At 38.3% G+C, this 26,755-nt stretch overlaps 1 protein-coding gene across 33 annotated transcripts in view; it reads left to right on the top strand.

Annotated features, from left to right (window-relative positions):
• The window catches only part of SYNE1 (spectrin repeat containing nuclear envelope protein 1), a 518,696-nt gene that overhangs the window by 240,134 nt on the left and 251,807 nt on the right, over positions 1–26,755 (top strand). For 32 of the 33 annotated variants that reach the window (XM_078370315.1, XM_035297742.3, XM_035297743.3 and 29 more), the window contains 9 exons: positions 2,372–2,681; positions 3,916–4,080; positions 8,690–9,046; positions 12,847–12,983; positions 13,201–13,378; positions 17,118–17,300; positions 20,385–20,528; positions 20,876–21,031; positions 22,605–22,769. In XM_078370315.1, the coding sequence (XP_078226441.1) occupies positions 2,372–2,681; positions 3,916–4,080; positions 8,690–9,046; positions 12,847–12,983; positions 13,201–13,378; positions 17,118–17,300; positions 20,385–20,528; positions 20,876–21,031; positions 22,605–22,769 (1,795 nt within the window). The remainder of the gene's footprint in view (positions 1–2,371; positions 2,682–3,915; positions 4,081–8,689; positions 9,047–12,846; positions 12,984–13,200; positions 13,379–17,117; positions 17,301–20,384; positions 20,529–20,875; positions 21,032–22,604; positions 22,770–26,755) is intronic. The other variant, XM_008995264.5, reaches the window with a different exon arrangement.

The following is a 26,755-nucleotide window of genomic DNA, read 5'->3' as shown; positions in this document are numbered from 1 at the left end:
CCGTGGCATTTAGTGACTGAGGCACAAAGAACTCATGTCCTGCAAAGTGTGGAATGTTTTCACACAAGCAACCATCAGCCCATCCAGAATAGAACCCAGCCTGTAGAGCCTCTGTTGATAATCACCTGTACCAGACACTAATGAGGAAGTAGGGGAACCCTCGTCTGTTACACCAGGCAGTGTTTTTGTTGTTGTTGCAATTACAAGTGGGAGGTTTCTACCTACCTCCCTCTTCTCAGAGTATCCATAAATAATCTGGCTCATTTGTTAAACAAATGACCATCAGTCAGAATTACAGTAAAAAAGAGCCATATTCTGGAGGTGTGACATCCTCTTAGATCATTGACAACCTTGGTGCTCAATGTGATCATAACAAAATAGATGATTAGAAGATTAAATCTCACACTAAGAAGACAGTAACAGACACTGGAGCCTCCTTGAGGGCGGCAGGTAGGAGAAGGGAGAGGAGCAGCAAAAAAATAACTGTCATATACTATGCTTAGTAGGTAGGTAATAAAATAATCTCTACAACAAACCCCCATGACACAAGTTTACCTATACATCTACTCTGCACATGTACCCTTCATCCTAAAATAAAATTTTTAAAAAATGTTTAAAGAAGATTCAAGTTCATGACAAAGCAAAACAAAAATAACACTGCAGCTATCCACAGCAATGTAAACAATAATGCCAGGTTCCAACTAACAGTTTGGAGGTTCTGTTTGGTTTTGCTGTTTTTTCCTTTAATATGGACATAGGCAGCAACTCTCAAAGTCATCAGGACTTTGCATGCTAGTAATAACTCACAATGGTCAGCAAAGAAAAAACATCAGATGCTATAGTTGTCTTACTCTATATCACAGACTGCCGGATCATGAACTAAGCTTCCCGAGGCTTGGCTTAGACCAGTTTCCTAAAAGTTCACAGGAATATGGGTAGATACTTTCAGATGTTAGAATAAGATGTTACATGCAGGAAGCGGACTCTGGTCTTTGACTCCACTATTTCAGCAAGAAATTAAATTTGACAGTGACATATTGAGTAATAGCAATATTCAAAGTATTGTGTTAAGATAATGAAACAAAACAGAAAGGTTTTTGCCCTCTAAAAGCTCAGACACTAGCACAGGATGTATTTTGGAATATTCTGACTCAGACCATATTATAACAGTTTTGAAAATGCACTGTAGAGCTGTAGAAAGATGCAGAGTCTTGGTGGCTAATGCCTGTAATCCCAGCACTTTGGGAGGCTGAGGTAGGTGGATGGCTTAAGCCCAGGAGTTTGAAACTAGTCTGGGCAACAGGGTGAAACTATGTCTTTACAGAAAATGCAAAAATTATTGAAGTCACGGTCAAAATTTAAAAATATATACAAAAATTAGCCAGGTGTGTTGGCACGCACTTGTGGTCCCAGCTACTTGGGAGGCTGAGGTGGGAGGATCACCTGATCCTGGGAGGCAGAGGTTGCAGTGAGCTATGATTGCATCACAGCACTCCAGCCTTGGTGACAGAGTGAGACTATGTATTTAAAATCAAGGATAAGAGATTTTTTTAGAAAATTATTTGAGGAACAGGTAGGACTTTAAAACCTGCATGATGAGGTTCCATGGATGTAAAAGCAGCAGTTTGAGCCAATGCTGGACATTCATTTACCACAGGATTTTAATTTCAGGTTCATAGGCTTGTATGTAAGGGGGACTGCGGAAATCAGTGCAGGTAAGTTTAGAATAGCTTGTAATGCTTAATATTGGAGGGACTTTTCCTAAATGCCAGTCTGGAGAGCCTTTTGATTGACTATTATATTTGTGACTATTTTTCCCATCAATACTTGAGCATTCATTCACATATTCGACACAAAACCACTGTATATTGTGTGTGTGTGTGCGTGTGTCCCTAAATGAAAATCAACCTAGTGATATATCATTTACTCAGGAAGGACTCCTTGGGTTTTGAATTCCAGTCAACAAATAATCACCATCTGCTTTTAATAAGATAAACTATTAATAACCCCAAGAAAATTAAGAACTGATTTATGTGAAATAAAATTTCATTGATATTCCAGTGCTGATTTTCAGCAACATAACATATAAATGTGTCTGTTCATTTAGGACAGTTAGCATTTGGAAGACAAATTCCAGGTACATGTATGACTGCAACTTCTTACTTCATGTTTTAATATTGACTTACTTCATTCAAGGGACCTGTGGTGAGGATCAGAGAGGTAGTGTTTCTCCCTGCACTCAAAAGCAACATTTTCATCACTTCCAGTAGCATTCAGTGAAATAATTGGCATGAATATCATAGCCTTGAAATTGGTCTTCACCAGAGATGTCAAGATAACTCATTTTTGTTAATATGTGCATTAATTCTAGCACTTTAGAGTCTGTGATTAGCCAATGGAATGCCTATCTAGAGAGGAAAAACCAGTTGGAGCAGTGGATGGAATCAGTGGATCAAAAAGTAGAACATCCCTTACAACCGCAGCCAGGTCTGAAAGAGAAGTTCACCCTGCTTGATCATCTCCAGTCTGTCCTGTCTGAGGCAGAAGACCACTCCAGAGCCCTTCACCGTCTAAATGCAAAGTCCAGGGAGCTCTATGAGAAGACAGGGGATGAGTCTTTCAAGGACACAGCTCAAGAGGAGCTGAAAACACAGTTTACTGATATAATGACTGTTGCCAAGGTTAGTGCTTTATATTAAAAATAGATGCTTTATGATACATTAATATAATATATTGATTTATATTAATAATATAATGACTGTTGTCAAGGTCAGACTCAGGTAAGAATAAAGTGGATTAAATTGTTGGCGGATTGGCTGCTCTAAAACTATTTATACATTCAGTAAATGGACATTACAGAAAGATAATTTCGTACTATAAATGCCTATGCATTTTTCTCTTTCTGCAATCTTCAGATTCTTCTTTATTCCTTATTGATTTTCTTTGTCTACTTCTAGAGTCTGTCTATCTACTTTGTACATCAAACATCACTGTTTAAAGTTTTTTCTCTTTTGCTGCACTTATATTTGTTACATTAAATGCATATCTATTTACCTCCAAGATTCAATCGTGTACAAAATATTGTATTCATCTCTCATCTTAGTAAAACTGTATTTTTCTATATTCAAAAGTATAAACTCCTTTATATAATATCAAAAATATATTTCCAATTCTCTATATGAATCTTTCATTTCCTTCATAATTATTCTTTGGTATATTTGTAAATATTATAGTAATTTAGGGAGAAAGTTTTTGTTGTTTGCTGCTTTTTCCTTTCTTTGGTTCAACTTGTTGGGAACTAACTCTTCTCTTGTTGACACTACGATTATTAACAGATGTGCTTCTTTATCTTCATTTTCATCTTGGTAATGATTAATAGCTATGACTCAAGTCAAAAAGACATAAGTTTGAATTCTGGATTTGACACTTTTGAAAGTGAGACTTTGGCCATGATTACACGTTACCTAACCTCTCTAAGCTTGAGCGTCTTTTCCTGTAAAATGATGATAATAATGGTATCTTCTGCACAGGACCATTGTGAAGATTAAATGAGCAAATGCATTTAAAATGCTGAGCAAAATGCTGTACAGCAAGCTAACAAATAATTGCTTTGATAAGAATGGTTATCGTAGTAATTATTAAGTGGATTGTCAGTGAGGGATGTAAGCCAACATACATTAAGCATAGATTTTCATACTAAGGTAGAAAACGGTAAACTTATAGGAAACTAGTTGCTTTTCCAAAGCCTTGACAGTTAAATTTGATAGTTTTAAGATATTATATTCAGAGAAAATTCAAGAACAAGAATGAAATTTTCTGAGATTTATTAAGAGACTTATATCAGGCATGTTGTCTAATCTGACTTCATGTTCTCAAAAGGAATACTGTTAAAGTAGCCATTTCTTTGTTTTCTAGGAAAAAATGAGGAAAGTGGAAGAGATTGTGAAAGACCATCTAATGTACTTAGATGCAGTCCAGGAGTTTACAGATTGGCTCCAGTCAGCCAAAGAAGAACTTCACCGGTGGTCAGATATGTCTGGAGATTCATCAGCCACCCAGAAAAAGTTGTCAAAAATTAAGGTCAGAAAATGAGCAGATGCTATATCTACATTGCTTTATTCCTTCTCGAGTACAACATACTTTTGATCAAGATTTTGTGGATAAGATTCTGTTATTTAAAATGTTGCCTTCCTGTTTTCTATTTGATGATGTTTATTACCTCATGCCTCACTGATTCTAAACATAAACGAGAGTACTGAGAATAATTCAAAAGGCTTTACACTTGTGAACAAAATGTAACACTGTCTTTACATTTCTGTATGCAAATGTGCTTATTGATGTAACATGACAGGCTAGGAAATGGCTACCTTGGTGGGGACAAAACCAGATACCATTGTTTAGCACCTGGAAGAAAAGTGTACATACTAACTTAGTTAAATGTATTGTAACAATAACCTGGGAAATGCCATTCTGGATGTTTTATTCTGCTTTCCTAGGCAGCATCCAACAACAGAATAGGAGGAAGTACTTCAAAGGACATTAAAATTATCATCCATTTATTCCTTATAGGACAATTTCTAAAACAGAAATTTACCTTTCTGGGGGAGTTGCAGACTCTAGCATCTTTTAGTAAGTTTCTAGTTGCTTAGATATTAAATTGTAATCATTTTCTCTCATGGAAAATAATGGATTTTAAGATTAAAATGAAGCAGCAATGAAATCCTTAGTGGTTTAGTTTTAGAGGAGGAAATGATGGGAATAAATGTGTAATTGTGTCAGTAATTGAAAATTCAAATTCTTGTGAATTTTTGATTCCAAGATCAGAACACAATAGTCATAAAACTTACAGGTGATTGTTACAATTGTAGCTACATTTTGCAGATCTACTTGTTCCTTTATTTTTGAGACAGAGTCTTGCTCTGTCACCCAAGATGTAGTGCAATGGCATGATCTTGGCTCACTGCAACCTCCGCCTCCTGGGTTCAAGCAATTCTCCTATCTCAGCCTCCTGAGTAGGTGGGATTACGGGTGCCTGGCTAATTTTTGTACTTTTTTTAGTAGAGACAGGTTTTCGCCATGATGGCCAGGCTGGTCCCAAACTCCTGACCTTGGATAATCCACCTGCCTCGGCCTCCCAAAGTGCTGGAACTACAGGCATGAGCTACCACACCCATCCCCTGAAGATCTACTTCTAAATGCTCTAAAAGCATTATCTTATTTAAATCTTATGATTACGTATGTTTTAACTGAGATAATAACATAAAACTGCTTCTTAAATCTTTTTTTTTTTTTGATGTTATTCTTTAAAATCCTTATTTGATACATTTCTTAGTAATATTCTAATTTATTCATCCATGCTTCCATCCATTTATCCATTTATTCAGCCAGGATTGTGCATCCCCTAAGGAACCTGCAGTCCAGTGAGGAACAGTGATCCACAAACTGGTTTTTGTAAAATAATACACAAAATGTAATGAGAGCTTACTGCACTATTAGAGTTCAGGCTCTGAAATCAGAGAAAACCAATGCTGCATCCTTCTTCTATTGGCTTTCTAGCTGTGTCTTTCAGCAAGTCACCTGATGTCCTCAAGCCTCAAGCTCTCAATTGGTTAAAAAATACATAAATAAAAATAGTACCTGTCTAATAGAGTTGTTTTGATGACCAGATTAGATCATTCACATAAAACTTGTAGTATCATGCCTGCCACACAGAACACACCTAATAAGAAAATCCAGTGGATTTGGTAAATGAGTGATTAATTGACTATAGCATGACAAGGTGGGAAGAGTCAGGGAAGATGGTCAAGTCTTTACCTAGAATCCACAGGACTCTCATCACCTGAAGAAAATAATTACATGCAGAGGAGACTGGTGACAGAGGGGAAGACACGAGGAGTTCGTTGATAAACAGATCCAATTTGAACTGCCAGGTAGTAGTAACATCTTGGGGGCAGCTGCATATTCAAGCCTGAATTTCAGGTTAGGGAGATGGATTTAAGACACAGAGTTGAAAGTGATTAGTGTGTAATTTGTTGTTAAAGCCACCTAAGTGGATAAAACCAAGAACCAAGACCTATGTATAAAGCAAATACAACAATGGGCACAGGACCAAAAGCTGGGTACTACCAATATTTAAAGAGCCACAGGAGATAATGATTTGAAAGGTAGAGAGAAAAAGGAGAGGAGAAGTAAGCAGAGGAAGAGTAGGAGGGTGTGATGCCACCATGGCAGGAGGCTGCCATTAGGAGGAAGACTGAAGAATCCCAACTGGGTTTGACAGTGAGGCTGTTTGGGAACCAGTCTGAGAAAACATTTGCACAGCAAGGGGAGGTAAGAAATAAGGTTACGTGGATTTAACAGTAAATGGCAGATGAGGAAGAGGAGATAGTAGAAATGGACTAATATTTCAAAAGTTAATAAGAGAAAGTAAAATAATTTTTTTACAAAGCCTGCTTCCTGGGTTGACAAATACTCTTTTATTTGGAAAATTTTTTAAAAATCTAATAAAATACTTCCAAAAAGACAAGGAATTGACAGAAAGAAATTGGGATGGAGAACATGAAGACTATGAGAAACTGCCTTTCAGAAGTTCAGGTCCAGCCTGAATGTAGGTTAGTATGTGGGAGGTTTTAAAAACCTTGAGGGAAATACATAAAGCACCTCCTCTGTCCTTCAACATCCTACCCCATCCACAGGAATAATCCCTGAGAAAAGGCAACTCTAAAGAAAAATGTATATGGGTATGAGGGCGTAAATACACATATGTGTGTATGTGCATGTCATATGTTTAAAAATTGTAAATACCAGATAAGAAAATATATACAAAAGCCATGTTAAGACTCTTGACAATGATGACGTCTTTAATCAAAATCTGAATGACTGGATTTCTGATTACGAATATTGAAGTGTTCCATTTTCATGCTAAGGAAAACTGGGATAAAGCATGAGAGAGTATTTTGGGAAATTGACTTTTGGCCAGTGATACCTTCTGAACTCCAAATTTGAAATTGTGCATAAAGGCAAATTATTATAAGTATGTAGGTCTATTAGACATAGCACTGGTTAAAAAGTTAATTTTGTCTTCATCAAATAACTATTATATGCACTAATAAACACGGATGGGTTTTAGAATCCTGCTGCTGAGAAAAGATCGAATATGAATACCACGCTGTATATAAGGCTTTTCATGTCATTGTAATTTAGAGTACTATACAACTGAATACTGAATACTTTCAAATGATCTATATCAAAATATGGCCCTATTGTATATAATTGTGAACAGATATGTTTATTTCAAGTTAATTTAATGAGATGCAAACTATATTATATAGACTTGTTAAGACATACTCTATGCTTAACATATAAGCATGCTTCATCCTTAACATCCCAATGTTTCTTCTGATTCTTCACTGATTTTCTTTTTGAACTTTTTTGTGCCCAATTATCTTTTATTTCTATTTAATTCAGTAGTCAAGTCATAATTTTGTAATAATATTAACAAAATCCTGCCTTCAGCAATAAATATGTAAATATATAAACATCCATCAGATAATATTTCACCAAGAAAAAATGTAGTAAGAGAATGTATTCTCAGAGAAATGCCACAATTATATCAGTTTAACAATGCATATGTGCTGGGCGAGGTGTCTCACTCCTGTAATCCTGGCACTTTGAGGGGACAAGGCAGGCAGATCACAAGGTCAGGAGTTCGAGAGCGGCCTGGCCAACATGGTGAAAGCCTGTCTCTACTAAAGATACCAAAAGTTAGCTGAGTGTGATGGTGCATGCCTGTAATCCCAGCTACTCGGGAGGCTAAGGCAGGAGAATCGCTTGAACCTGGGAGGCAGAGGTTGCAGTGAGCCACGATCATGCCACTGCACTCCAGCCTGGGCAGCAGGGCAAGACTCCATCTAAAAAAAAAAAAAATGCATATTTAATTTTATCCTGTTGTCCTTTAGAGTATTTGTGTGCTTTAAGGCTAAGCTAAATTTGTTAACTTGACTTTAGCTAAACTGTTTAACTTCTAGTGACCTTTTTAAGATAATAAAATACTAATAAGTGAGCCCAGTCCTAGAGGTTACTTTAAACTTTTGAGTAAGTCAGTCTGTGAATGAAATTATTCATTTTATTTGCCACAAAAATGTTTACTTAAAGTATTGCAGTATTTGGGATTGACTAGGGCTCATTCTTTTGTTGTGATGAGTTTGATTGATTCCTAGCAGAACGGAGGTGTAATTAAAGCCACCACTCTGTGGAAAAAGATGAATTGAGAAAAGAGACCGTGAGCAGAACACAGTTCTGCCATAATCTTTATTTACTTGAGCATCCACTTAGAGGGAAATAGGGGTTTGATCATTTACAGGAGCGATCCACAAAGGGAAATACTTGAGTTACTATCCAAACAAACATTCGCACGAGTGCAAATAATGCCTGATTTCAGGGTCCCTGTTTAGTCTGTTTCAGGATATTGAGAATTCTTGAGATTTTTTTTGCCATAAGCCTTAGGTGCTCATGATGACAGCTCCTGCTATTATGATTTAAGTGTGGGCAGATGAATTGATTCTAGGTCCTTGTGGCATGCTTGCTGAAACTTCCTAGCAGGACAGGGTCCCTCTCTGTACACATTTGAAAACTTGCAGTCCAAGTGACTCACAGGCTCTTTGGTTACCATGGTGATATTCCATTACAGGAGCTGATAGATTCCAGAGAGATTGGTGCAAGCCGCCTCAGCAGAGTGGAGTCGCTGGCTCCTGAAGTGAAACAGAACACAACTGCCAGTGGGTGTGAGCTCATGCACACGGAGATGCAGGCCCTGCGTGCCGACTGGAAGCAGTGGGAAGACAGTGTCTTCCAAACGCAGAACCGTTTGGAGGACCTGGTCAGCCAGATGGCCCTTTCGGAGCAGGAGTTCTCAGGCCAAGTGGCTCAACTGGAGCAGGCCCTGGAAGAGTTCAGTGCTCTTCTGAAAACCTGGGCTCAGCACTTAACCCTCCTGGAAGGCAAGAACACGGATGAGGAGATAGTAGAATGCTGGCACAAAGGACAAGTAAGTTGGCTTCATGTTTTCTATTGGTGATTATGCTTTTAAAAAATGTCCTGTCACCCCTTATTCCTTAAAAAAAAAAACTTGCTAACTAAAAACATGCAACATTCACACTTGGAAGAAGTATTTATCTCATTAAACAAGTAAAGTCTGATTTGTGATCTTTCCTCCCATATCAAACTTTTGTAAAAATAAAGATTTGGGTTATTATTTGTGGCAGGAAATGTGTTGTTAGCGGAGACGTTTTACTTTCAATCCTATGGTGTAACAGCTTGTAATACTGTATTCAGCCATTCAGTCTGAAAAATGGCCTGTGGGCAGTGGCATAAATAGACAGAGAGTCATAGCTGTTTTCTTGCCAGTTAACTATTTCATACAACTAAATGATTGAACTTACAGTAAAAGACTCATCTGGTAATCTCCTAAAGCACAACTAATAGTTTTCACCCCGATTAGCTCTCCTCTGTGTGATTTTGACATCTGTTCTTGAATTAGCCCATTAACAGAACTCCTACGTCACACTCCCTGGTTGCCTTCCCGGGCCTTTTTTTTTTTTTTTTTTTTTTTTAAAGCTAATGGCAGCTTCTTTAGAATGTGAGAAAGGGAAGTCTAGGAGGGAGACTGAAGAATGAGCATCAGCTTAACCTCCTTTTCCCTTCTTTCACTGTTAAGCAGTGTCTTTCAAAGCCTTTTCAGTATTTCCAGTTTTATAATGCCCTGATTCACGATGTCCTTAAAAGGCAGTTTAGTAAACTTCTCTGCTCCTATTTATATTACAATCGTTTCAAAATAGCTCCTTCCAGTAAGAAAGTCTTGTAGTATTTCCAGCAGTGTCTTGTTTTAAATCAAGTATTTGAAACAAATACAGCATGCCATAAAATAAAGCCTTCTATCTCCTTATGCTAATTTATTTATAATGCTTCTAGGCTTTGGGATTTGTTCTTGCTATTCTGTTGCATTTCCTGTCCTTTAGATTTATGTACCAGAATAAAGCATAGAAATCAGTTCTGTAACACAGGGACAAAGAAGTTGATAATTGTTCTACGTGGTGTAATATGAAAAAAAATCAGTTATACTGTTTAGGTTCCTTTTTGTTTTCCTTTCTTTCTATTTCAGTAACGTGAGTGAAATTTTTTAAAAGGAAAGATTTGCTTGTGCCTAGATTACATTACTATTCTGCTATTGTTACTTTTTATGTTGATGTTATTAGTGAAAATAATAATTGAGGCCTATAAACACACACGAGAATGCAGTAGTAAATATGGGCTTTCAGTTGTATTAAACAATTCAAAGATGAAAGCCCTCTGTGTGTGTCTACTTCCAGATTTGACTCCAGAGTCAGTGCTTTTGATGACAACACTACATTGCTTCTCAATATTCATATTTTCTTTATTTCTAATGATGGCATTTTATCTAAAAGTGGAGATATTCCTATCACAATGAGTATGTAAGAAAATGTTTACAAAGTAGGAGATACGCTAGGGTTCTCAGGGCATGGTTTTGCTTTTAGGGAAGCCTTGCCATTGTTGATGGTCACCACAAGGATCACAAGTATTTATTTTATGCAGTTAAATAATACTCAAGAAATTCTTTAAAACATAAAAACAGGTGATCTATAAACTATATAATATAATATTGCAAAAAGAATTCTATTTTCTGTGTTTGCAAAACTCATTTATCTTAATATCCATTGGGATATTAGTGCTAGAAATAATCATAAGCTGCATAAGATGAAAAAACGCATTTTAGAACTTAACCAAATTAGAAATATATAAGCTGATATTTACACAATGGAAGACTATACTGACATACTTTAATTTAGGATAAAGTTATAGAAATGTTTCAAATGTAAAGTTTTGGTCAAAAACTTGGAACTTTTAATGTCATCTCATTCATAAGTAACTGACTTGAGTCTCTAGTATTTTTATGTTTTTTTATATGCTAAGTTTCTTTAGTTCTTACAATGTTCTGGTTCAAGTAAAGGGTTCAATATGGTGTAAAATAGTTGGTCCTAGTTTAGTGTTTAGAATTTCAGAGAGAAATTGTTTAGTTATTTATAAATTTTTGTAAATAAAAATGTTTTAGACCCCTCCAGGCCAGACACCAAGTTAAGTAAAGAATTGACAAACTAAGAGAACGTATTTCCTGCTCTCATGATCACAGTCTAGATAGGGAAATACACAAGTACGAAACTGATGGGGATACTCCTTGAAATGAATGTCTGCAAGGTCCTGTGTATCCTCAGATGAGAAGCCTGAAGAGTTGGGAAGGAGGGCAGGGAACACTTAAAGGAGTTGTTCTTCGAGCTGAGTCTTGAAGTATGATTAAACTGTGACCTGACAGGGGAGGTAGAGGAACAGCATCAGATGCAGGATCATTGAGGAATCACAAAACCCAGGAGAGGAAGGTAGAGAGTAGGAATCAGATTAGGAGGATGCTGTGCCACTCCAGAAAGAAATAATGAATATGTAAGTGGGTCTGTGAAAGTCTACGTGCAGAGGCAAAGAGGAGAGTGATGAAAGGAGCTAAGACCCAGAATAAGCTAGCCTGGATATCTCTTGCATGGAGTGAGAAGGGAAACAAAGGGAGAGGCAGGGTAATGCTTGGTCTTCTGATTGACATCAGCAGGGGACAGTGGTGCCATTTACCAGGACAAGGAATGTAGCACAGGGCTGGTTTGTTGAGGGATGTGGTTTCTCTGCAAATCTGGGCCATCTCTTGACACATATCTTGGACAATAATGGCCACAGGAACAGTTGTTTGAGTAGTTACTCATCTTTTTGCCCCTCCTCCTTAATTTATTTTGGTTTTTGCTTCAGTGCTACCATTAACTACTCAGTGTTTACATATGTGGGAGTCATTTTCCTGCTGGTTTTGTGAATTAGACACTAAGTGTGCTAGAAATTGTGCTAGTTGACATTCATGATCTCTTTTGCTCCTTGCGACAAACCTAGGAGAGGAACAGTGATCACAAAGCACCTTGTGTAACTCAGGTGACCATGGCCTCTATTTCAGAGGTGTACTTTTCAAGTCCTAAGGCTTTATTTTGGATTAGGTGTACACAGTACTGTAGGTATTTACATGTCTCCCTCATCTATTAAATTGGGAGCTCTTCAAGAACAAGAATCTTACCTTTATTCATAGGGGGATAAGGGGTCCCAGAATCCAGCAAAATTCTTGGCACATATTAAACATTTAGCAAATATTTGGTGGCTTTATGAATGAAACTATGAAATAAATTAATTACTATTTAAACCAGACTCACGGATTATAAGAAATTCTTAATGTAAAAGTTAACTGTGTGTAATACATAAAATCAGTTGAAAATCAAACTCAATTTTGGATTCATATATATATAAAATATATATATGATTTATATAAATTTAATTCAAAATAAGTATTGCTTTTTTTTAAATGATTTCTTTTTATCAAAATTATTTCTTTTCACCTTTAAACAATATACATATCTCCCAATGGCCTTGTCAAACTATTTGTAAATGATGTAGGCTATTTTCTCTTTTCTTTTTCTTGGCTCATTTTTAAGTCATTTGACCACTTAATCACTTAACTGTTTGGCAATATTTGATGCTAGAGTGTCTATCCATGGCTAGAAAAAGGGGACAAATGAGCCAGGTGCTATTATTTGTCAGAGGAATCCTGATAGTCTTCCTTTCTTCATTGACTCTTCTATGTTGGTTCCTCTCTCACTATTAATTTATACGTGATTGATGTAGGTATAGTATGAAGATATAGAGATCACCCAGTGTAACTGCTTGCTTCTCTGTCTCATTATTTCTAAACAGGAGATACTGGATGCTTTACAAAAAGCAGAGCCTAGAACAGAGGAGCTCAAGTCTCAGCTGAATGAACTTTGTCGATTTTCCAGAGACCTGAGTACTTACAGTGGAAAAGTTTCTGGGTTAATTAAAGAGTATAATTGGTGAGCATGAACCTTATTGGTGTTCAAGATATTTTGATACAAATTAGAAGCTAGAGGTTTATTTTAAGGTGTAATTTCAAAATAATATTAATTCAGCATTAAATATATTACTAAATGAGGTAAGTGCACATTCTAAGAACTGCTGATTCTATGAAACATTATTTTCATCAATTTTATCACTTTTTCCTGCCATTAAATTTTCCAATCACCTTTTCAGTCTTTGTTTGCAAGCATCCAAGGGCTGCCAGAATAAAGAACAGATTTTACAACAAAGATTTCGAAAAGCCTGCAGGGATTTCCAGCAGTGGTTGGTTAATGCAAAAATCACTACCGCCAAGTGTTTTGATATACCTCAAAATATTAGTGAAGTTTCAACTAGTCTTCAGAAAATACAGGTAAGAGTGTTATCAGTTAATTCTAGTAGTGGTGCTGATGCGGATTCAAGTTATCTCTAGGTCAAGCAAGAGTCCCCAACTCCCGGGCTGTGGTCTGGTACCTGTCCCTGGCCTGTTAAGAACCAAACCTCACAGCAGGAGGTGAGCAGTAGGCCAGGGAGCATTCCTGCCTGAGCACCACCTCCTGTCCAATCAGCTGCCGCATTAGGTTCTCATAGGCGCTTGAACCCCATTGTGAACTGTGCATACAAGGAATCTAGGCTGTGTGCTCCTTATGAGAAGCTAACTAATGCCCAATTGATGAGGTCAAGCAGTTTCATCCCGAAACAATCACCCCTACCCCCACCCCCATCTGTGGAAAACTTGTGGTCCACGAAACTAGTCCCTGCTGCCAAAAAGGTAGGAGGCCACTACCCTAGATCTTTTCAGAAGGGCATCACGTACAAAAGTTTTGCCAAAGAAATTCAAATTTCAAATAAATCCCCACTTAAAAGAATTGATTCTGTATGTGAAGAGAAACCAGTTCATTTACATAAATGCACACTTTTTATATACAAATAGTGATATAGCAAATAATAAAAAGGTTTTCTACGTGACATGCATTGTTTCTGAGCTTTTTCTCATTTAGTTTTCAGTTTTCGCAACATTTCAGATATGTAAATTCATTATTCTCAGTGTACAGCAGGGTAAAAGCATCAGTGAGGTCACAGAGCTGGTGTGTTAAGATAGTGAGAACTGTGTTTATATTTTACATTTGTTCATTGGGGTTTATTTTTCTTTACCTAACTGTAACTTCATGGTGCCAATTCACATACCACCTTCATTCAATAGCAACAATTTTTTTTTTTTTTTTTTTTTTTTTGGTGAGATGAAGTCATGATCTGTCACCCGGGCTGGAGTGCAATGGCAGGATCTCGTTTCACTGCAACCTCCACCTCCCAGGTTCAAGCGATTCTCTTGCCTCAGCCTCCCAAGTAGCTGGAATTACAGTCACCTGACACTGCACCCAGCTAATTTTTGAATTTTTTAGTAGAGACAGGGTTTCTCCATGTTGACCAGGCTGGTCTCGAACTCCTGACCTCAAGTGATTCACCCACCTCAGCTTCTCAAAGTGCTGAGATTACAGGCGTGAGCCTGTAATTTTTTTAATTACATTTTTAATTTTTAATTACATTTTTTTAATTACTATGCCTGGCCAATAACAGCATTTTTTAGGCACAGTTACTGAAATTGCCTTTCATACGTATACATCCGATCCTTTCGCAGAGCAGCAGTTCCGAGTGACTTGTTATGAAATATGAGTTTCTTTCAGAGGGTGTAAGTATGTAGAACACTGTGTGTAAGTGTTTGTGCTTGAAATGTCTCTAGTAGGAGCAGGCTCTGAAACAGTATTGTTCATGTCCAGTTCACCTTTTTGAATTCTTGGTTAATAACTTAATATAACAGGATGACTCTTCCTTTGAAAGGTTTGCTCCACTTAAAATACTTCCTGGACGAGTACAGTGGCTCACACCTGTAATCCCAGCACGTTGGGAGGCCACGGTGGGCACATCACTTGAGATCAGGAGTTTGAGACCAGCCTGGCCAACATGGTGAAACCCTGTCTCTACTAAATAAAAATATGAAGATTAGCTAACCATAGTGGTGGGCACCCATAATCCTACATAGCCACTTGGGAGGCTGAGGCAGGAGAATTGCTTAAACCCAGGAGGCAGAGATTGCAGTGACCCAAGATCACACCACTGCACTCCAGCCTGGGTGGCAGAGTGAGAATCTGTCTCAAATAATAACAACATTAAAAATTAAATAAATAAATAAATAGTAAAATTCTTTCTGTTTTGCTTCAGGCGGGGATAGAACTGCAGAACTTCAATCCTATTTTTCTACATTGGAGAAACATAGTACTATTTTTCTTTTCTTTTCTTTTTTTTTTTTTTTTTTTGAGACAAGATTTTGCTCCGTCACCCAGGCTGGAGTCCAGTGGCACAATCTTGGTTCATGACAACCTCTGTCTCCTAGTTTCAAGCAATCCTCCTGCCTCAGCCTCCTGAGTAGCTGGAATTACAGGCATGCGTCAACACGTCCAGCTTACTTTTGTATTTTCGGTAGAGACGAAGTTTCACCATGTTGCTCAGGCTGTTCTTGAACTCCTGGGCTCAAATGATTCGCCCACCTTGGCCTCCCAAAGTGTTGGGATTACAGGCATGAGCCACTGCACGTGGCTAGTACTATTTTTGAGGACAGCTTTGGGCTTTTCTCTAACCCTCCCACCACAGCAGGCCTACATGGACAGGAGTGGCCATCCATTAAGACAAATGTTTGGCGAAGTTTCTTTAATCAAAATCTACAATAGAATATCTATGCTTCTTTTTTTGTCAGAATAAATAACCGAGCTTGTGCTTTTTTTCTTGTTTAGCACTTGAAAATATTGAGAGTTGACTGTAGCATACAGAACCTACCCATTTTTCTTTATTGTTTCTTTCTTTCTTTTTTTTTTGAGATGGAGTCATGCCCTGTCAACCAGGCTGGAGTGCAGTGACACAATCTCGGCTCACTGCAAACTCTGCCTCCCAGGTTCAAGCGGCTGCCTCAGCCTCCTGAGTAGCTGGGACTACAGGCACGTGCCAACATGCCCAGCTAATTTTTTGTATTTTTAGTAGAGAGACGGGGTTTCATCATGTTAGCCAGGATGGTCTCTATCTCCTGACCTCATGATCCCAAAGGGCTGGGATTACAGGCGTGAGCCACCGCGCCCAGCCAAATCTACCCATTTTTCTAGAGGAAGACTGATCTAGCCACATGAAAAGTATATCCTGTAGCTACATTTTATTAAACGATGGTTTGGCATCATGTCATTGACTTGTCCTCATAAGGACAACACTCTGTTGTTATTTTTTAAAATATAAACCACTGCTAATAATGTAATCTGCTCCATTTAATAGCGTTTATTTTAATAAGACTCCCCATGGAAATTCATCTCCTGTCTTTTCCTAGGGAGAATTGTGCTTCTGCTGAGCAGATGGTGTGTTTTTATCCTGTGGGCTCTGTGAGTCTTGTCCATGGTTGTGTTTACTCTTTCACTTTGGCAGCTGGGATCCTCAGAGTCAAAATCGTAATCCAGCTCCACCAACTATATGGAACCACAAGGCATTTATTTTGTAAATGAGTCTTAGCCAGAGTTTAATATTTTGTGACTCTGATTTTTCCCTTGGTCTTCATTTCCTCTCCTGGTTTTTTTAATCTAATTTTTAATATTTTATGAGATAGCTCACCACCTTTTTTGAGACAAGTTCGAATTTAGATTGGTAAATAAAGTAGTTTGCAACTTGACTTGTCACCAGGCTGGAGTACAGTGGCATGACCTTGGCTCACTGCAACATCCACCTCCTGGGTTTAAGCAATTCTCCTGCCTCAGCCTCCCGAGTAGCTAGGACTACAAGTGCATGCCACCATGTCCAGATAATTTTTGTATTCTTAGTAGAGATGGAGTTTCACAGTGTTGGCCAGCATAGTCTCAGTCTCTTGACCTTGTGATCCGCCCACCTCAGCCTCCCAAAGTACTGGGATTACAGGCCTGAGCCACCATGCCCAGCCACAACTTGACTGTTAAAGGATGACCTGGGTCATTTAATGTATATAATAAAAAGAGTTTGTTTCCTTCTCTTTGACATTATTAAGAAATAATAAAAACAACACAGAACATTTTTTATTATGACTAATTTGATATTTTCTTTTATAGGAGTTTTTGTTGGAAAGTGAAAATGGGCAGCACAAGCTAAACATGATGCTGTCTAAAGGGGAACTTCTGAGCACCCTGCTGGCCAAAGAGAAAGCCAAAGGGATTCAGGCCAAAGTTGCAGCCGCAAAAGAAGATTGGAAAAATTTTCATTCAAGTCTACACCAAAAAGAATCTGCTCTAGAGGTATAGATAGCCAACCACATGGAAATATTCTGTGTTATTTGTTATTGTTGTTGTTGTTAGTGAAACCACAGGTTCTGTACATCAGTGTACCCTTGTCAGTGATTTTGGTCACCCCTCTCTGACCATACGTGGACGACGGGCTAACAGTAAGAAATAGCTCCATGCTAGAAGTGCGAGCCTCCCTGAAGAATTAAGTCGCTTCTTGCATGTTAAGGTCTGTTGTCACTGACTTGCCTTTGCACTCTCCCAGCAGGAACAACCAGCTTTACCTGTCAGCAGAACACTTAGTCTTTCACGTGAACTTGCCTCAATTTCGGAAGGTGGTCTAGGAGAATGAACAGGAGTATCTATATACGCCATGAAATGTTACAGATGAGAGGGTATATTATAACTAATGCAAATACCAGGTAGCAGCTGTTTAGGAGTTAAATATGCAGAAACAATATTTATAATTTTATTCTTTCAGACACAATAGAAGATGAATCTATTATAACCATAAAATAATTACTGCCACAATATAATTATTGTTTTTCTTCTGAGATCATCTATTTTATGTATCAACTCTTCTTTCAGAGGAAAATTTAGAGGCATGGAGGGTATATTTTCCTTTTAAAATACTTTCTGGCAGAATAGACCCTTCATTTGCCTGTGTTCATTATTGATGAAGACTGGAAAAAGATAATGATAGAAAAATATTCAGTAAGAGAAAATGTGTATTTTCTCAATTCCTTCTTGATCCAAGACCATTAATCTCTCTTTAACAATGGTGACTGTTTTTTCATGGCCAGTATTCTCCATATAACAGAGTGATAACCATTGTGCCTAGAAATGTTTCCTTAATCCTTCAGAGATCATTAGTGTTATGTGGTCTGAACTCTGAAGCATCAGCTGTTGAATGTAGCATATTTAATATTGATTGCAAAGTTACCTAGTTCAAGAGATGCCCAGGAGTAGGTGTACAGGTCATGAATTGCCTGTTTTCCTAATCTGCTGTTCCTCTCAGAATAGGTATCTATCTATCTGTTTTATTTGATTCTTTCCTTTCCTTTTTCCTTCCCCTCCCCTCCCTCTCTTCCCCTCCCCTCCCTCCTCTCCTTTCCCCTCACCTCCCCTCCTTTCCCCCTCCTCCTCTCCCCTTTCATCTCTTTTCTTTTTAGAACCTAAATTCCTGATTATGGTCCCCCATTTGCCCTGTTTAGTGGTGTATCCGTTCATTCTTATGTTGCTATTAGGATATACTCAAGACTAGGTAATTTATGAAGGAGAGAGATTTAATTGACTCATAGTTCTGTAGGGCTGGGGAGGCCTCAGGAAACTTACAATCATGGCAGAAGAGGAAGCAAATATGTCCTTCTTCACATGGTGGCAGGAAGGAGAAGTATGAGCAAAAGTGGGAAAAGCCCATTATAAAATCATCAGGTCTCGTGAGAACTCACTGTCGTGAGAACAGCTTCATGGGAGTAACCACCCCCATGATTCAATTACCTCCCATTGGGTCCCTCCCAAGATACGTGGGGATTATGGGAACTACAATTCAGAATGAGATTTGAGTGGGAACACAGCCAAACTGTATCAAGTGGCCCCATGAGACTCCAGTAACAGGCAGATGGAAACACCTTGAATTTACGAATTTAATTATTCAACAAATATTTGTTGAGCATCTCCTATTTGTGAAGGACTAGTCTAGGCTCTAGGGCTATAGCAGAGACTAAAACAGAACTGAGTCCCTGCCTTCATGCAACCTAAATTTTAGTAGAATACTCCAAAAGCTATTTTGGTGTCTTACATTGGTGAGATACTAAGTTTCCAAAGGATTCTTATAGCTAACCTGTCTCCCTCAGAGGCGAGTAAGGCAGATGTGATTTTCCCCCGTTGTAGACATCCCAGAACAGATACAGATGGAACCTTGAGCCATTCTTCCACAGGCTTCGTTAGTTCTTGCCACTTAGATCTTTCAGCTACCCTTTATGTACTTCCTTTTAGAAAAAGCTACCTAAAGTACTGGTTGTTTTTAAAGCTTTTAGTTGGCATGCATGGTAACATAAATAACAAATTCACATTCATGTCCCCTTACCATTTTATAAGTAATAGACAGCAGATGCAGACACCTTTGCTGGAGCTACACAGTACCATATCAAACTTTGTCAAACACATTTTACACCTAGGGTACTACATAGTAACTGTGAATATATTTATGACATTCTTATGTGATAAGCACATAACATTATTTGGTATTTCTTATCACTTTATAAATCAGAATAAATTATTTATTAATAAAATAAGCATGTAAACTACATCTATATGCTACTTCTTTTATCCTTATTTATGAAAACCAACTAAATGGTGACAAACATTTATTTACATTTTTGTAAGGTATTATGGTGTGTCTCAGGAAGTATCAGACTCAGTCACTCCCCTTATGGAGCTTCCAGTCTAGTTTTGGAGACAAGGCACACCTACACCAGATGAAAATTCAGAATCCAACCCAGTCTATGTTGAAATATATAGGTATAATATAGACAACAAATGCTCTAGAAGTTGAGAAATGGGTGTGATCTCAAAAGTGGGCTGGAGAGCTAGGGGAGAAAATTCTATTTTCAAAAGGAGAACCATACAAACTTCTTAAAGGATGTTCAATAATTATATTGGTGCCAAGGTAAAAGATGGAATGTTCCAGACCTTGGGGTGGACTTTGTTTTTGTGGAGTTTTTTTTCTAAGACAGAGTCACCCTCTGTTGCCCAGGCTGGAGTGCAGTGGCACGATCTCAGCTCACTGCAGCCTTCACCTCCCAGGTTCAGGCAATTATCCTGCCTCAGCCTCCTGAGTAGCTGAGATTACAAGGGCATGACACAACAGCCAGCTAATTTTTTGTATTTTAGTAGAGACAGGGTCTCACCATGTTGCCCAGGCTGACCTTGAACTCCTGAGCTTAAGCTATCTGCTTGCCTCTGCCACTCAAAGTGCTGGGATTACAGATGTGAGCCACTGAGCCTGGCCTGGGTGAACTTTGAATGCCAAGTGAAGGACCTTGGACTTGCTATTAAAATATTTTCTTGTCCTGGACACAATCTAAAACCTTGCAGAACCTAAAGATCCAAATGAAGGACTTTGAAGTAAGTGCTGAGCCTATCCAGGACTGGCTGAGTAAAACTGAGAAGATGGTCCAAGAAAGCAGCAATCGCCTCTATGATCTGCCAGCAAAGAGGAGGGAGCAGCAGAAGCTCCAGGTGATAAGCCCCCCACCCTGTAGCCCCATCTGACCATGTCTTTGTCCCGTCCTCTGTCGACCTTGCAGATGCATGCTCAGCACCCTTGAGTTAGACTGTGCCACTGTGAGATGTAGTGTGTGTTCTTTCCCCATTTCTGGCAGACTTCATGTTTTCTAACTTTCCTTGGAAGTGTGATTTGTTTCCTTCCATGATTTCTGCTCCACTGTGTGTAGATTGGAGATAATAAAGCCTCCAGGGTACACGGATTGCCTGCCAATGTTGATTTCCATGTTCTCTGGGCCAAAGCTTCGTCCGCGATGTGCTTTTCCCCAGCCTCTGAATAGTAACTTGCTTGTGCTTTTCAGTCTGTCCTTGAGGAAATACAGTGCTACGAGCCTCAGCTCAACAGGCTGAAAGAGAAAGCTCAGCAGCTGTGGGAAGGACAAGCTGCCAGCAAGAGCTTTAGGCACAGAGTGTCACAGCTATCTTCTCAGTATCTAGCGCTAAGCAATTTAACAAAGGTAACGCCTGGCACGTGCTGTGTGTGAATGTGATACTGATGTCGCAACACTGGAGTTGCAGCAGGGTGTGCAGGGTGTGCAGGGTGTGCATTGCATCTTGACCCACCCATGCTGTGGGTCTCCAGGTCAGCAGTAAGGGGGGGTGTGTGCTATTTCCCCAGTCTTGCAATCTAAGTTAATCATTGTTACATCAGCTTGATGTGGCTCTCTGAAAAGACCAAAGGAGATTTCAAAGACTGAAGACACTTCCAATCTTTATTATTGCACAAGATAGTCCTTCTAATACTGAAATTATATGTTCCCCAGAGCTTTGATTTGGAAGATACAAATCATAAACATGAGGCAAAGTGCAGAGTTTTTCATTTAAAGAATCCCAGATTAAATTTCTTTAGAAAAACAAATCTAAACAGTTTTAATTTTATTAGACTAAATATAACCGTTTTTTTAAAAAATTATCTGAATCTTTACATTCATTATATAGTAGTCAAGGATGTGTTGATTGAGAGTTTCAGTTCAGATTCTAGAGCCGAGCTCAAAATTGGCAATGGTTCAGACAGCTGATTAACTTTCTTTTCAAATCGCTTAGAAAAAAATAAATGGAATCCTCCTACGACCTCATTTAGAGCACTCAGTCAGTATAACGTAGACCCATTTTGAACTGTGTGGTGCAGGCCTATCTTGAGCTGTATGTGGCTTCTAACCTTTTTTCCTATATTTTAAATTTTCAGGTGTTAGAATATAGGGACCCTGTTATAATTTAGTCTTTAATTTGGCCCCATCTGTTCTGTAAGTGTGGACTCACAGAAGGTCTGCTAATTTGGGTCTTCAGTACACATTACTGAGGCAGTCACACTAGCTTAGGTCTTAGGTAAATAGTCTATGTTTATACCCATGTTTATTCTATGAATGTTACTTTTTGTGTCTTTATAAAATCTGGCACATATCTAAGTTAAGGAACAACATCTTAGAATGTATGAAGAAAATTTTTCTATTCCTTTGTATTTACTCAGATTCCAAAAGTAATCAATATTTGGATGTTTTATGAGCTGAGATTATTCTTGTAAATACTTCACTGTGTTAGATATGACCTATAATTAATAAGCAAAACCACATGTATTGCCCCAAGTTTTAAAATGTAGAGATATTACAAAAATCCCAGATTATGATTTTTTAGAACTCTGGCTACAATGTAGGTCATGTGGGTTGTGGCGTCAGATGAGCCCCGTGTGATATGTGAAACCTAGAAACTACTTTGACCAGTCTCCCAGACAAAGCATCGGGGAGAAATTTTACTGATTTAAATAATCACAATAGTCATAAAGAAGTTGAGAAGCATAAAATTGTAACTTCTTCTTTTTTTTTTTTTTTTTTTTTTTGCTTCTGACCCAGTTATTCTAATAGTTTTATGATTTAGAAAGACCTTCAACATATTTTGCAGAATTAGGGAAGACTTGCCTCATATCTGTGCAGTGTATGAAGTCATGACTGATTGCTGTTGTTTCAAACAAACCGTTAGCTTTACAGTTTGTCTCTATGGGATGGACAGCTCGAAAACCATTTCTGTCATTTCCAGGAGAAAGTGTCAAGACTGGATAGAATTGTCGCAGAACACAATCAGTTCTCTCTCGGGATTAAAGAATTACAAGACTGGATGACGGATGCGATTCACATGCTGGATTCGTACTGCCACCCGACATCCGACAAAAGTGTGCTGGACAGCAGGATGCTCAAGCTTGAGGTGTGCATCTTTAGATAGAAATGTCTCCAACCTACAGAATTTGTAATTTCCCATCTCCATCCACCTGGAATGATGATGTCACATTCTCTCCATGGGAAATATCACATGCTTTGTGAGTGTAATCCCATCTGCCTTGAGTGGACATGCCTGAGCATTCCTGAATCATCTGTCCCCAGATGCTTTCCAAAGATACCATAAAATAAAGCCCAAATGTGATTACTTGTGTGATCACTTGTTAAGAGGCTAGTTTTTAATTAGATCACAGACATATTTAGTATGGGAAAATATTTTAAGGAAACATTTTATAGGGCAAAACATTTTCCATCTTATTCAAGTCGCTTGTCTTCCTGTATTAAGCCAATTATCTCATCCCAAGATATGAGTTCAATTTTGCATTTGTGATAAAAATATTGAATCTGCATTAATGTGTAAACTGGCTGCTTTCTAGGAGACTGGTACTCTGTCTTGACACCAGAGTATCAGTGGTACAATCAGAAGTGAATAGCATAGTCTTTTTCCTCAAGGATTTTACTGTCTGAGGTTAGAGATAATAACCACAGATACAGATGTGCTTATGGTGTTATAGACACACACAGGAGTGGACCCGTGCAGGAGGGATGGGGTTGAAAGTTGGGACAGATTTTTTAGAAAGCGTTATAGCTAAACCAAGTTGTGTGGGGTTTAAAAATATTTTCTTTAATAAAACTAACACAGAGTCTTGCCTCCTTGCCTAGGCTAGTCTGGAACTCCTGAACTCAAGCAATTTCCCTGCCTTGTCCTCCCAAAGTACGATTATATATGTGAGCCACTGTACCCTGCTAAAACCAAGTTTTGTTTTGTTTTGTTTTGTTTTTTGAGATGGAGTTTCACTCTTGTTGCCCATGCTGGAGTGCAATGGCACCATCTCAGCTCACCGCAACCCCCACCTCCTGGGGTTCAAGTGATTCTCCTGCCTCTGCCTCCTGAGTAGCTGGGATTACAGGCATGCACCACCACGCCTGGCTAATTTTGTATTTTAAGTAGAGACAGGTTTTCTCCACGTTGGTCAGGCTGGTCTCAAACTCTTGACCGCAGGTGAGCCACCCACCTTGGCCTCCCAAAGTGCTGGTATTACAAGTGTGCGCCACCACACCTGGCCAAAACCAAGTTTTTAAGAATGACAGAGGGAATTATTTTGGCAAAGATAAGAGTGAAAACTTGGGAATGGTGGCAGAGAGGTGGAAAAGTGTGAGGAAAAGCCAGAGGAAAGAACAGCATAGTGTGTGAGAAATTGCTAGCAGTTGCTTATTGCTAGAGCAGAAACAGGTGGCAATGGATGGCTGGAGCTGATACCTTGGAAGTTGGCAAGGACCACATTATAAAGAGAGATGAAGCTTTGTCTTTTAGGTGATATGATCAGTTTTTTTTTAATTATTATACTTTAAGTTCAGAGGTACATGTGCAGAATGTGCAGGTTGGTTACACAGTTATATATGTGTCATGGTGGTTTGCTGAATCTATCACCCTGTCATCTACATTAGGTAATTATCCTAACACTGTAGGCCCCCAATCCCCAACAGGCCCCAATATGTGATGTTCCCCTCCCTGTGTCCATGTGTTCTCATTGTTCAACTCCCACTTATGAGTAAGAACATGCAGTGTTTGGTTTTCTGTTCTTGTTTTCTTGTGATAGTTTGCTGAGAATAATGATTTCCAGCTTCATCACAGTCCCTGCAAAAGACATTAACTTATCCTTTTTTGTGGCTTCATAGTATTCCATTGTGTATATGTGCCACATTTTCTTTATCCAGTCTATCATCGATGGGAATTTAGATTGGTTCCAAGTCCTTGCTATTATAAACAGTACCACAATAAACATACATGTGCATGTGTCTTTATAATAGAATGATTTATAATCCTTTGGGAATATATCTAGTAATGGGATTACTGGGTCAAATGGTATTTTTCCTTGAGGAAATGCAGTACTGTCTTCCAAAATGGTTGAACTAATTTACACTCCCACAAACAGTGTAAAAGCATTTCTATTTCTCTGCATCCTCTCCAGCATCTGTTGTCTCCTGATTTTTTAATGAGCATAATTCTACCTGGTGTGAGATGGTATCGCCTTGTGGTTTTGATTTGCTTTTCTCTAATCACCAGTGACGATGAGCTATTTTTCATATGTTTGTGGGCTGAATGACTGTCTCCTTTTGAAAAGTGTCTGTTCATATTTTTCTCCCACTTTTTGATGGGGTTGTTTGTTTTTTCTTGCAAATTTAAGTTCTTTGTAGATTCTGGATATTAACCCTTTGTCAGATGAGTACATTGCAAAAATTCTCTTCCATTCTGTGGGTTTCCAGTCATTCTAATGATAGTTTCTTTTGCTGTGCAGAAACTCTTTAGTTTAATTAAATCCCATTTGTCTATTTTGGCTTTCATTTCCATTGCTTTTGGTGTTTTAGTCATGAAGTCCTTGCCCATGCCTATGTCCTGAATGGTATTGCATATGTTTTCTTCTAGGGTTTTTATGGTGTTAGGTTTTATGTTTAAATCTTTAATCCATCTGGAATTAATTTTTGTATAAGGTGTAAGGAAGGGATCCAGTTTCCGCTTTCTGCATATGACTAGCCAGTTTTCCCATTTATTAAATAGGGAATACTTTCCCCATTGCTTGTTTTTGTCAGGTTTGTGAAAGATCAGATGGTTGTAGATGTGTGGCATTACTTCTGAGCCCTCTGTTCTGTTCCATTGGTCTGTATCTCTATTTTGGTACCAGTACCATGCTGTTTTGATTATTGTAGCCTTGCAGTATAGTTTGAAGTCAGATAGGGTAGTATGATACCTCCAACTTTGTTTTGTTGTTGTTGTTTTTTCTTTTTTTGTTTTTCCTTAGGATTGTCTTGGCTATGCAGGCCCTTTTTGGGCAGTATGGCTATTTTCATGATATTGATTCTTTCTAACCATGAGCATGAAATGTTTTTCCATTTGTTGTGTTCACTCTGATTTCCTTGAGTAGCAGTTTATAGTTCTCCTTGAAGAGGTTCTTGATATCCCTTGTTAGTTGTATTCCTAGGTATTTTATTCTCTTTGTAGCAATTGTGAATCGGAGTTTACTCATGATTTGGCTCTCTGTTTGTCTTTTATTGGTGTATAGGAATGATTTTGATTTCTGTACATTGATTTTATATTCTGAGAGTTTGCTGAAGTTGTTTATCAGCTTGAGGAGATTTGGGACTGAGATGATGGGGTCTTCTAAATACACAATATTGTCATCTGCAAATAGAGACAATTTTACTTCCTCTTTTCATAATTGAATACACTTTATTTCTTTTTCTTGCCTGATTGCCCTGGCCAGAAGTTCCAATACTATGTTGGTTGAATAGGAGTGGTAAGTGAGGGCATCCTTGTCTTGTGCCAGGTTTCAAAGAGAATGCTTCCATTTTTTGCCCATTCAGTATGATATAGGCTGTGGGTTTGTCATAAATAGCTCTTATTATTTTGAGATACATTCCATCGATACCTATTTTATTGAGAGTTTTTAGCATAAAAGGACTGTTGAATTTTGCCAAAGGCCTTCTCTGCATGTATTGAAATAATCATGTGGTCTTTGGTTTCGTTTATGTGATGGATTATGTTTATAGATTTGTGTATGTTGAACCAGCCTTGCCTCCCAGAGATAAAGCCAACTTGATCATGATGGATAAGTTTTTTGATGTGCTGTTGGATTTGGTTTGCCAGTATTTTATTGAAGATATTTGCATCAATGATCATCAGGAATATTGGATGAATTTTCTTTTTTAGTTGTGTCTCTGCTAGGTTTTGGTATCAGGATGATGATGGCCTCATAAAATGAGTTAGGGAGGATTTCCTCTTTTTCTGTTGTTTGGTATAGTTTCAGAAGGAATGGTACCAGCTCCTCTTTGTACCTCTGGTAGAATTCAGCTGTGAATCTGTCTGGTCCTGGACTTTTTTTTGGTTGGTAAGCTATTAATTGCTGCCTCAATTTC

This window comes from Callithrix jacchus, chromosome 4 (assembly GCF_049354715.1).
Source record: "Callithrix jacchus isolate 240 chromosome 4, calJac240_pri, whole genome shotgun sequence".
Classification (NCBI taxonomy): domain Eukaryota; kingdom Metazoa; phylum Chordata; class Mammalia; order Primates; family Cebidae; genus Callithrix; species Callithrix jacchus.
This window is presented reverse-complemented; position numbering and strand designations above follow the sequence as displayed.